General features: G+C 39.8%; 1 protein-coding gene across 1 annotated transcript; it reads left to right on the top strand.

Moving 5' to 3' along the window:
- Positions 1–788: 788 nt before the first annotated feature.
- On the top strand, positions 789–11507 carry SAP30 (Sin3A associated protein 30). The gene is made up of 4 exons (XM_081959383.1): positions 789–1748; positions 4988–5110; positions 5835–5933; positions 8746–11507. The coding sequence occupies exons 1-4, from the start codon at positions 1410–1412 to the stop codon at positions 8866–8868; spliced, it is 684 nt and encodes a 227-aa protein (XP_081815509.1). The 5' UTR covers positions 789–1409; the 3' UTR covers positions 8869–11507.
- Positions 11508–11751: the final 244 nt, after the last annotated feature.

Raw genomic sequence — 11751 nt, 5'->3', positions numbered from 1 at the left:
ACCTTAAAAGTTATTTAGTTGAATAACGGCCGTATTTTCTTATTCAAATGACTTGTATTTTGTCTGTAGGGAGGAAATATTCTACTAAGTTCGACTGTTGCTTAGAATATTTTCTACAAGACTTACCTCCTCTTGAACCGAGAAAAGGCTTGGCACAAAACCGTCTTGAGCGAAGTCTACACCAAGCTAAAAGAGTCTCCAACTTGCTGCGTTTTCTAGAAGCGCTTTTCGAAAATGCAGCAAGTTGGAGATTTGCTCAGTCATGGAGAACAGCAACTGAAAGCGCCGCGCTTTATGGCTTCCAGGGGACAGGCTGCAGCAAAAAAAAAAAAAACCGAGAAAGCAACGGCTCTATTTTTCCCCCTCCCGAAACCGTCAGTACAGATTTCAAACATCAACGGCTGCACGAAGCGCCGCCTCTTCTAACCAGGTGCCCTCTAACAAACGTCAGTTAGATAGACGTAGCACGTGCTAATGCGCGTACTGCAGCGTAAGACCTTTCCATAAGCCATTCCAGTGTAATAAGTCGAAGGAGATCTTGTTTCCGTGCTTCCGCCTAGTAAGACGACGGGAAAGTAGAGAGGCCCCTCATTCGCCGCCTTTCCGAAGGCTGCTGGCCACAGCCAGTAAAATGGCTTGCGCGCGCGCGCGTCCAAGCGAAGACCCGCTAAGCCGCCGCGTTCGACCGCTTTGTAAATACAAGTCCTGCTTCACGCCAAAGGTGCATTTCGGGATTTGTAGTCCGTACTCTCGGTTCCCTTCATGGAAGGCGAGACGGAGAAACTACTTTTCCCGAGAAGCCGCGGGGAAGATGAGGAAAGGCGGAGGAGAAAAACAGCATTGGGGCAGGTTGTTGCTGTTGCAATTTGGAAACAAGCGAAAAGTCTACAGCCCGGTTGAAAAGAGTGCGGAAAGGAGCGAACGGAGTCGACCTGGCCGTAGCTTTACCAAGGAAGGAGGCGGAATTTTAATTATTCCGGGGAGGCAAGATTCTGGAGCCGCGGCTGCTTGAAAGGAAAAGCTGGGCTCTGCTTTTTACAGGGAGAAAAGAGGCGGGAGGGTGGCGTTTCCCGTTCTCCCCCCTCGGTGCCAGTCTTGGGAGCAAAAGGAGCGGGCATTTTGTACCACTCTCATTTAAAGGACTCGGGGCGTGTCCGACTTTGTCTTTGCCACATTGCAGCGTAGCCCTTGGCCCCTTGGCATTGCGAGAGGACTGCAAGAGCCCAAAGGACTGCCAGAGGCCGAGGGGCCTTCCTCCGATCCCCTCCTGACAAAAGGAGACGGAGGAGGTGTCTGGAAGGGGTGAGGGGGGGGGTGAGCGTCAGCAGCAACGCCGCCCAGTTGAGTTACTTTACTTCAGTGGGTTTTAGCCTCACCGGAGCAAGCCCGCGCCTTAACTCAGGCGGGCGATGAACGGCTTTGGCCCCGAGGAAGTGACCCGCGGTGGGGGAGAAGCCGCCGCCGTCCCAGCCGTTGTAGCGAACGCTACCGCCGCGGTGGAAGTCCTGCCGCCCCCGCCACCCCTTCCGCAGCCGACGGCCGGGCTGGGAGCCACTTCGTCGGCTGCTGCTGCGATAGCCGCGGGCTCAGCCGGTCCCCTTGGGACTGCAGGACCCGGTGCTGGGCAGTTATGCTGCTTACGGGAGGAGGGCGAGAGATGTAATCGAGCTGCGGGCAACGCCAGCTTCAGCAAGCGGATCCAGAAGAGCATCTCGCAGAAGAAGGTGAAGATCGAGCTGGACAAAAGTGTAAGTGTCTTAAATCTCCTGGCTTTGGTTGATTTGGGATTATCCCTTGACCCTTTTAAAAGCCGCCATCGCCAGTCCCATATAACCTCAGCAGTGGCGGTTACGGGGAAGAAGACAAAAGCGAACCAACTACGAGGAATGAATGGGAAAGATGCTTTATCCGGATAAGCCAAAGGTTCTGTGGTCTGGCTGCGTTGGTTTCTAATTCCTTTGATTTTAAATATGGTTTGGCTTGGCTTTCCCTCTTTGGAAGGACACCTTTATTGGATGAGGGACATTTGCTCTTTTCTTACAGCTCATTCCAGCTTTTTGTGGCGACCTGTGTTTTGTCTATATTAGGAATAGGTATTAAATATTTATGTGCGTGGAGAAGGCTTTAGACCTGGAAAAGACTTGACGGGGGCGATTTCTCTTATTTTTCCCTTCTTCCTTCCAGATCTTTGAAGGGTTTAGCTGTTAGCAACCCTTGTGGTTTCTGTTTTTGTTTGCTCTTGCTGTTTAGTTGGCTGTGGGCTGACGCTGCAAAAGCCGATCCGCCTCAGCTACTGGTCTTTGTGAGTGGTGGCAAGTCGCTTCTCTTGTTGCTCCTTTATGCTTCTTGTCTGTCTTCATCTCCTTCTTTTCCCCTTAAACATGGTGGTGGAATTTAGCATAAAGTCGCGCGAAGGTCTCTAGGCAAGAAATTGCAAGCATTGTTTACCGTAGCGATCATCGGTGTGCCCATATGTGTTACACGAAGCACTGAATTTGTTTCCTCCTGGAGAGGACAAGTGCTTGACTGCTCCGCCTCGTGCTGCAGCGTTGCACGTCCCATTTTGCCACTTGGTCGTCTTCCTCTTGGCAGCCATCAAGCTCTTTAGAAAACCTTTCTTTTTCAAATACGAAATGCCCCCAAATATACGGTATTCGTGGCTTCTGCATACATTGCTAAATAAAAGAATGGGGGAAAACCCCTTTAGTGCGAGATATTCCTAAACTCGAAGCACGTAATCCAGACAGTCAACGTCTGTCAGGTTCTACCTCCCTAATGTAGAGCGGATACTTGTGATTTTTTTTTTTCACCGGAAAGAACAAGTCTGGGAAATGTCTCGTTATCGGTATTGATGGAATTAAACAGTGTTGCTAAATGTTGGGAGCGTATGATATGATTAATTGCAGAAAATCCATGAAGATTCACATGGTGTGTGTGTGTGTGTGTGTGTGTCCCCTTACTGCTTGCCAAGCATGCTACTTATTCCTAAACCAAAACAAAGATGAGAATAAACTCTTACAGTGTGATCCTTAGTGGATTAATAGCACAGCTAAAATATTTATTTTTACTAGAAAATTAGAATTCAGTGAGCTACTCTGTCCTTAGCAAATGGATTTAGAATTGTTACTTTATTGTACACTGCTAGATACTTTCTTGACAGGAAGCATTATTAGATTTTGTAAAACAAATAAATACAGTTATATGTTTAATGCTTATCTATCCTAGTACTTTGTGGGGGCTTTTATGTCATAATGGAAGTGTAGCATGAAAATTAGTGCATTTTTCATGTTGCTTTAGATTAATCAGCATACCCATATGCAAACTAACATTGCATTGATTCACAATCACACACTCTGGAAGAAATAAGTAAAGCCCAAGTCCTAGGACAGCCAGCTGGGGAATTCTGGGAGTTGAAGTCCACAAGTCTTAAAGTTCCCAAGTTTGGACACCCCTGTCCTAGAACATAAATTACTGCCATATAATACCTAGTGAATCACAAATATTTGTTTATTGTATTTTTCTTCTTTCTGATAGAATGCTTATATATGTATGAATAATGTGCGGACTGTCTTGTTGTGGAACTTGTTGTATGGTTTGTAATTCCTGATGTCAACTGTAAGACTCCAGGATAGTCTGTCTGTTCTCATTCTGGTCTCCATCCACTGTATTGTCCACCAAAGGAGGGAAAAGAAAATTGAGGAATATGGGGGATAAATAATATTCTATCTGTACATATGATCCTGAAGTGTATATGGAATGAGGCAAGCTGGAATTGTCTGATGACTATTGAATGGAAGTAGATAACAAAACCAAAAACCAACTTATTGTCTTTTCCATGGTAGGAAGGACGTCAAGCATGGAAGGACATTCTCTAATTTATAAGGTGTTAATATCAGTAGAAAGGTCAGGAGCTTCCTTAGAAGAGCAAAACTTAAAGTATGGGTCTTGTGAGGTCAACCCATGTTATCAGATTCTATATTCCTGTATCATTTACTCGGTTTTTGTAAGTCCTTTGTATTATTTCAGAGAATATATAACTTGTAACCTTGTGGGCATTGAGGCTCTTCAATATTCTTTTAGTAAATATCCTATTGATCCTATAGTTTTTGAGTGCCAATAAAATATCCTGTACTTTATTGCATCTATTGCCAAACTCTTTAGTTCTTTACTGAAGTGGACATTTTTTACTGAAACAACTTGTTTCTGTGGTAGAAATAATTCTAATATTGAGTGTGCATCATTAAATTACCCAGACATATTTTTTTCTTAAGGTGGCTTTGTAGCTTTTTTATTACTCAGTGCACAATCAAAAATATCTATTTTCCATAGAAAACAGTAAGAAATTTTACTTTTGCAATTTAATATTCTAAAACATATTAGAAGGAAAGTTAAATTGCCTTTTGAGAATTGAACATTTCTTTTTTTGTACAATAGTTATTTTCCTTTCTGTACATTTTGTATATACATGAACACAGTATCACTTCATTTTCTTCGGGTTTGTTTAGCTAGTAGGTTAAAAAGGTTAAAAAACATTTGCTAAGTCATGATGTACTGCAGTAACTAAGGTACCAAATTTCCTCTTACATCAACTAGTGCAGTCAGATCAGGAGTGGGTTCCTATATTGGTTGGTACTGGTTCAGTGTGTGCACGCACTGGCCATGCATTGCTGGTACATGTGCAGTTGACTAAATATTGTTCTGCGCGTGTGCAGAAATATGCCAGCAACAGCCTAAGAGATTGGGGAACTAGTTCAGGGGCATGGCCAGCCTGGGTCGCTGCCGGTTCTGCGACCAGGCCATAATTCCACTACCAGTTTGGCTGAACCGGACCAAACCGGGAGCAACCCACCTTTAAATCAGATGGGTTAGTGATTAATATCATTGCTTTGCTTACTATATATTAATAAAATCATTTGCATGTGAATTATGACTACAGAAAATGTTACAGAAATGCATGTTAAACTACGATATCTCTTTAAACTTTCAGGCAAGACATCTTTATATTTGTGATTTCCACAAAAACTTAATTCAGAGTGTCAGAAACAGAAGAAAGAGAAAAGGCAGTGATGATGATGGTGATTCACCAGTACAAGACATCGACACTCCAGAGGTAGATTCATATTTTTTTCTCAGAATTAGTCTCTGCATAATTCATATGTGATACAAAAACAATACTTTGTTCAAACATTTGGTGGCTTAGATATGTGTTAGATATCTCATTTAGTGCTAAATATGATTTTTTATTAGATTTATATCCACCCTAATTTTTGCCTAATTCTGATTCCTGACAATCTATGTCAAATAACTCCAATTTATAAGGTTTACTTCTAAGAATAAATGATTTTAGGTAAGAATATATAAATGCCAGTAAAATGAATTATGATTTTGAAATGTATAGAGCTGTATTTCAATAATTATGTGGAACATCATTTATCCATCTTAGTTTATATGATAAATAAAGAATGAAGGTTATTTTAGGTTTTGGTCAGCATAGCTGTTTTGCTGTACTTTAAACTCATTACTAGAATGAGATAGTTAAATTTACCACGCGAAGCTCATTATTTTGTAGACTACTCTAATAGCAGCTTTGTGGATTTGTGGCACTCCAGTGCCCCTAACTTGAGATATTTTAAAACAGTTTCTGGAGATTGAAATTGGGACCCTTCATTGGTGTAAAACATGTACCATCCTTAACCAAAGAGTTCCAGTGGCACCCCCCTGCTATACATTACAAAACGAAGACAACATTGTTCAAAATTTCACACAATATTTGCAAGATAAAACAGGTTGACAATTAACTGTCAGGTTAAAGAACCATGTTTCTTCCTTTTTAGGTTGATCTGTTTCAGCTGCAAGTAAACACACTAAGAAGATACAAAAGGCACTTCAAATTACAGACCAGACCCGGACTTAATAAAGCACAACTTGTTGAAGTAAGTAGGACTTTATTTTGTCTTTTGAGTACAAAAAATTAAATGTGCCATAATACATAGTTTTTCTGAATTGTATTACAGCTTTAAATGTTTTAATTCTGGGGGCTTTTTTTTTTGTTCCAATGATTGCTTATATCTCCCTCCAAGTTCTATTTCTGCAAATCTTTGCTATTCCTTCATGTTGACATCTATATGGTTTTCCAACAAGGTTAGGGAAAACATCTGCTCACTTAATAAATGTACCTGGCCAGGTTTTGATGGATGAAGAGTCTATTACTTTGACATATGTTGGTACCACATCTTTCTCGTCTTTAATTGCCTGGGGTTGAAGTCTGTAGAAGAGGCTCTCCTCTAAATTTCCACTTTTGGAAGTTATCAAGTGTAGCTCCAAAGAAATGTTATTTGGGACACACACACACACACACTTATGAAATAACTTTCCTTTGAGCTTTTTAGAAAGTGGTTCAAGACTGGCCATTTCAAAAGACCTTTAGTTTTGTTAAATGAAGCTCAAATTAATGTATCATAAATAAAATGGAATAAAATACTATGTAGATTATGAAGAACTTGCAGAGGTAAATTCTAAGTCGAAAACATGATGTCTTCATTTACTGGTATAATTTCAAAAATGAAAAGCATGGAAGCAAGCATGTATAACTTTTCATAAATAAACATGGCTAGAATCTGAAGTGGATTTAACTTATAGAAAGACGAGAACAAGATAGAAAACTCATTGATAAACATTGGCTTATAATGTTACAACAATGAAAAGGTAGAAGAGTAGAAACAATGGAAAAGCAATCTAGGCCTGGAAATGATCAGAAAAGAGATTTTGGAGAGAGATTGCAGGTATTGGCCACCTGCATTTGGAGAGTATTGAATTGGCTATCCATTTTCAGATGTGTTAAAACTGAATTAAGGAGAAATGGAACAGAATTGGTCTGGCTTGCTTATATTATGTGTATATTGCCAATTTGTTTGGGTTTTTAAAATATTTTTTATGCTTTTATCCACCTACATCATAATGGAGAGATGGGTAGCTATGTAAAATAAATGAATGAATGAATACATATAGATAATTGGAAGAAATAGAGTTATTAAAATAGTTAAATAGGCTAAGTATACCCTATTTCCAGAAAATAAACCTCCCCTGATAATAAGCCCAGTCAGGCTTTTGAACGCATGCACTGAAATAAGCCCTCCCACGAAAATAAGCCCTCCTCGAAAATATTGCAACACAGCAGCAGTCATGAGGGGACCACACTTGCTGTCTCCTGCACCTCGAAAATAAGGCCAAGCGCTTATTTCAGGGGTCAAAAGAAAATAAGACAGGATCTGTCTTCTTTTCGGGGAAACACGGTAATTATTAGAATAGGTTATATCACCAAATTTAACAAGGGATATTACGAAGGAAACTACTACTTGTTGCTGTTGTTATTAGCATATGGTGGTGTTACATTAACCAGGAGACCATGATGCTATTGTAAAGTGGTAGTTTGGCTGCCAAGGTACCAGCTCTGTTGTAGAAAATGCTCACACACTTCTCACGCACACCACGACAGAGCAAGCTGGCTTCATACCAGAAAAAAGAAAAAGTAGCTCTTCCTGCAGCAGGCCCTCTTCCTCCTAGAACTGCTTCTCCAACGGGTGCTGCAACCAGTAAGATTCAGAGGGTAGGAAAATGACTGCCTGGATGGAGCACCAGCTCATTTCCCCCACTGAAGTGGTAGCTATTTTATCTACTAGCATAGAACATGCTTTCAAACTGTTAGCGGGTTAGCTGAGGTGAGTGACAGGAGCTTACCCTGATATGCAGTGCTAGGACTCAAACCACTGGGGTGGAGATCATCTCCAATATCATGAAGCCACTGCGCTTCTTAAAGGAAACTGATAAATTGTAGTATTCAAACATCAGAAATATAATATGAAACAGTACTTCTGGTTTTCATCAAGAACAGGGGTCCACAAGTCCCTGTGCATGAACCAGCACTGGTCCTTGCAAAAAAGCAGATGCCCATCTGCAGGATGCAGGCAGCACACAAAATCAAGCACTGGTCTGCGAAAAGATCTCTCTCCACAGAACTGTTCCCTGGTGCTCAACACGTTGGGGGCTACTGATCAAGAACATTTGATTGAATCAAGCTTACTTTTTGTTTATCTTGAGGATATCTATATTGAGGATATTTTGAAAATTTAGAAAACTTCTCGAGTTCTTCATTCTGTTTAGCAAAAACTCGTCCTATAGGTATAGATTAAAAATTTGGCTACTTTATCAAGGTGATGACGCATAATTGTCCCAGTATGGACCCTTGATATTTCAGTGTGTGTGTTTTTATAATTTGCATAAAAGAATAGTACATAATTAAGGTAGAAGACAAAAAAATTAATATTAGATCCTTAACTATATCAAACTAAAAAACATTTTAAACAAACTTTAAAAAGATGGCGTCCATGAGTAGTTGAATTCTCAAGTTTTTCAAAATATTATAAGGAAATGAGTCATATTTGGTAATGTATTAAACTTATTTTTACAGATTACTTTGATAAGTTAATCTTTAATATATTGCATCATTTCATTTAAGATACATGATGGTATAATGGGTATAAGTTTTTTTATTATTCCTTAATCAAAGCATAATAATTATGTTATTATTTTTAATGTACTTTTTAAGAAGACTGGTATCTTAATGCTTCTATTCTTGCATGAATTCCTTAACATTTTAATAAATTATTATTACTTGGCTTACTTCTGAGACCCTTGTCCAATCTTTTTTTCCAATATATAGACAAATACTTTTTTCCCCCTCTCTAGATAATTGGATGTCATTTTCGGACTATTCCAGTGAATGAAAAGGATACCTTAACCTATTTCATCTATTCAGTGAAGAATGACAAGAACAAATCTGATCTAAAAATGGATAGCAGTATTCACTAAATAAACAAACTTAAGACTTACAGACCTAAAGACTGGTTTGGATGTTCTGAGATTTTTTTGTATTAGTATTCAGAGTATTCTGATGTTATTTTTCTTGGGAAAATACTATTCTCATAAATTAGGTTTCCATGATGAAAGTATTTTAAATAAATACTATTGATGTCCCTGTGCCTATATCTGAATAATATCTGACATTTCTGTAAGCTTTAATATTAAAGCTCCATTTCATTTATTCAGAATTATGTCCAAAGAATATTTTATTTTATTTTCATTTATTCAGAATTACGTCCAAAGAATATTTTAAGGCCTTTATGCATCAGAGCTCTTATATTTTCTCAGGTATATTTTTTAAAATCCTTAATACCTTTCTAAGCAAAATTTAAAGATTCTGTAAGGCCACACACTTTACACTTCTAGAGATTTGTCAGTCGACTAAATTAGTACCTGTTTGTGTAAAATCCTGGGAAATGTTGATTTGCAAACTGTTTTATGCTGAGTGGTTTTGTATGATGTCTGGATTCATTGATCCTTGCACCTGCATTGCAGCTGCAGAGGATTATCACCTTGGAAAGGAAGAATGTTGAACTAAACACTAGAACTACTTTTGTTTTTCAAAACACACTTCATCCATTTGAATGTTGCTCATGCTTTTTAAATGCATACAGATTTTATAATGAAAGTGGTTGAGCAAGGATAAGTATATTTAGCTATAACATTCCTTGATGTCTTTGTATGATTTGGAATATTTCATCTGGGTGACCTCAGATGCTCCTGTTTGCACGATTTGTCCTTTATGTTGTATGATAAAAGTAATGATAAGAATAGTGCTTGTTTTTTTCATCTTATTTTTTTTATTGACTGTAAAGTCTGTATGCATTTAAAACGGATGTAGGCTTGCTTGAAAACTCCAAGCATGATTTGCCCTCTGTGCCATGCCTACTCTAAATCATGATGTAGATGACATTATTGAGCCTTAAGGGTCATTTGTGGCATTAAGGAACCAACACGTCTTTTTTATTTTAAATAAACTCATTAGGGTATTCAGCATTCTGGATAGGAAGAAAAAAAGGTGTTTTTGAGATGCATGATAATGCATTCTGAATCTGTGAGCCTGCATATGATGCTGCATTTGTTTTCTGGGCTTGCGTGGTGTCTATAATAAAGATTCAGGAAAAGAATCATATTTAACTAAGGAGGAACTGGCATTGATAAGCACGGCATAATATCTCAAAGACATAGATATTTTCCTAAAATCATGTGGCTACTATGCATTGTCTTTGAGGAAATACCAAGAAGCATAATCATGCTTGGTATTTCTTCAATCATGCCAGCACCTTTACTTTTCAGATAATGTGCTGGAAGTCTATACTTACCTATTATATTACAGTCTATAATAACAACCATTTAATTTTGTGGTCAGAAACTAAACTATAATTTTACTGGAATGTCTTGAATTGCTGTCCTAGCTGCTACACTTTGTATAACTGATTTATTTTCTTCAGTAGCAGACAAGCAATATAGTCGTCAACGTTCGATCACAATTGAGGCCAAAAATTTTGTTGCTAAGCAAAGAATAGACATATCAGAAATAAACAAGTGTCGCAACAGTTTTCCAATTGACTTCTACGTTGCAGGGCAATATATTTCAGGAATGTTCATCAGAGCTATGACAAGATTTGTGTTTTGGGAATTAATTGTAGCTATTTACTTTATGACATGCATGTTATAAGGCCACTCAACTCACATGATGTGATTCTGGGCTGGAAACAAAAAACAAGCAAAATACATTATTAAAAAAATTCCAATAAATAAAATAGAAATGTTTTATGGCAAAGAAATAAAATAATTAAACAAAGTCCACTTGACCCAAATGTTGGTGAAGTCAGGGTATAGCAGAAGTACAACTTGGTAGACCGTGGCCAGATATGAAAAATACTTTGTTCACTCAATGGTGCCCTACCAGATCTTCCTGCTAAGTTTAAATCTCTATTCCTCAAAATCCCGTCTACTGTGTTTCCCCCAAAATAGACCTATCCCCAAAATAAGCCCTAGTTTGGTTTTTACACTTGTGCCTAATATAAGCTCTACCCTGAAAATAAGCCTCAGTGAAGGGCATGGTCAGCACAGAAGTTGATTCCCTGTCCAAGGAGCAGATGGAGGCAGAGGGAAGGGGGGGGGCAGGCAATCCAGATGCGGCATGCGAGCCATGGGGAAGTCAACAGTCGTGCCAGATCGGCGGGCAGGAGGCTCTGCAGTGGCACCAACATCAGATGGAGGCAGAGGCATGGGGGAATGCAGGTGATCTGGAAGCACCAAACAGGCTGTGGGAAAGCTTAGAGTCTGTGGACTGGTGTCTCTCGGCTTGTCTGCAATCAACACAGCGTGTTGGAATTGCCTGCCTTTCACCCCATTGTTCGGCTCCGTCTGCTGCTGGTGCTGCTACATGAAGACAAGCTTCCTGCATGCCTGCTCGGCCCACTGACTCTTCGCTTTCATGCAGTCTGTGTGGCGCATCCAGATTGCCTGCCTCCCCGCTGCCTCTGCCTACGTTTGCTGCTTGAACAGGGAATCAACTCATCTGCTCTGAACAGGCTGCGCAACCCCAGAGTCTGCCGATCAAGAGATTGGGCTGCAGCTGCTGCAAGATACCATCAGTTCCCATGCATGAACCATCTTGTGCGCGCGCCGGGGGGGGGGGTGACCAGTCGTACTGATCACCCTGAAATCGTGTTTTCCCCAAAATAAGCCCTAGTGCTTCTTTTGGAGCCCCAAAAATATAAGACTGGGTCTTACTTTTGGGGAAACATGGTATTTCACTGCTCATTGTCTCCCAGTCTTGAATTGCCTTTACATATAGCTTTTCCAACATATAGTAAGATGGAG

Source organism: Natrix helvetica (genome assembly GCF_964273705.1).
Source record: "Natrix helvetica genome assembly, chromosome: 7".
NCBI classification, from domain to species: Eukaryota; Metazoa; Chordata; class Lepidosauria; order Squamata; family Natricidae; genus Natrix; species Natrix helvetica.
The sequence above is the reverse complement of the archived record's forward strand: the minus strand, read 5'-3'. Positions and strand labels throughout refer to the sequence as shown.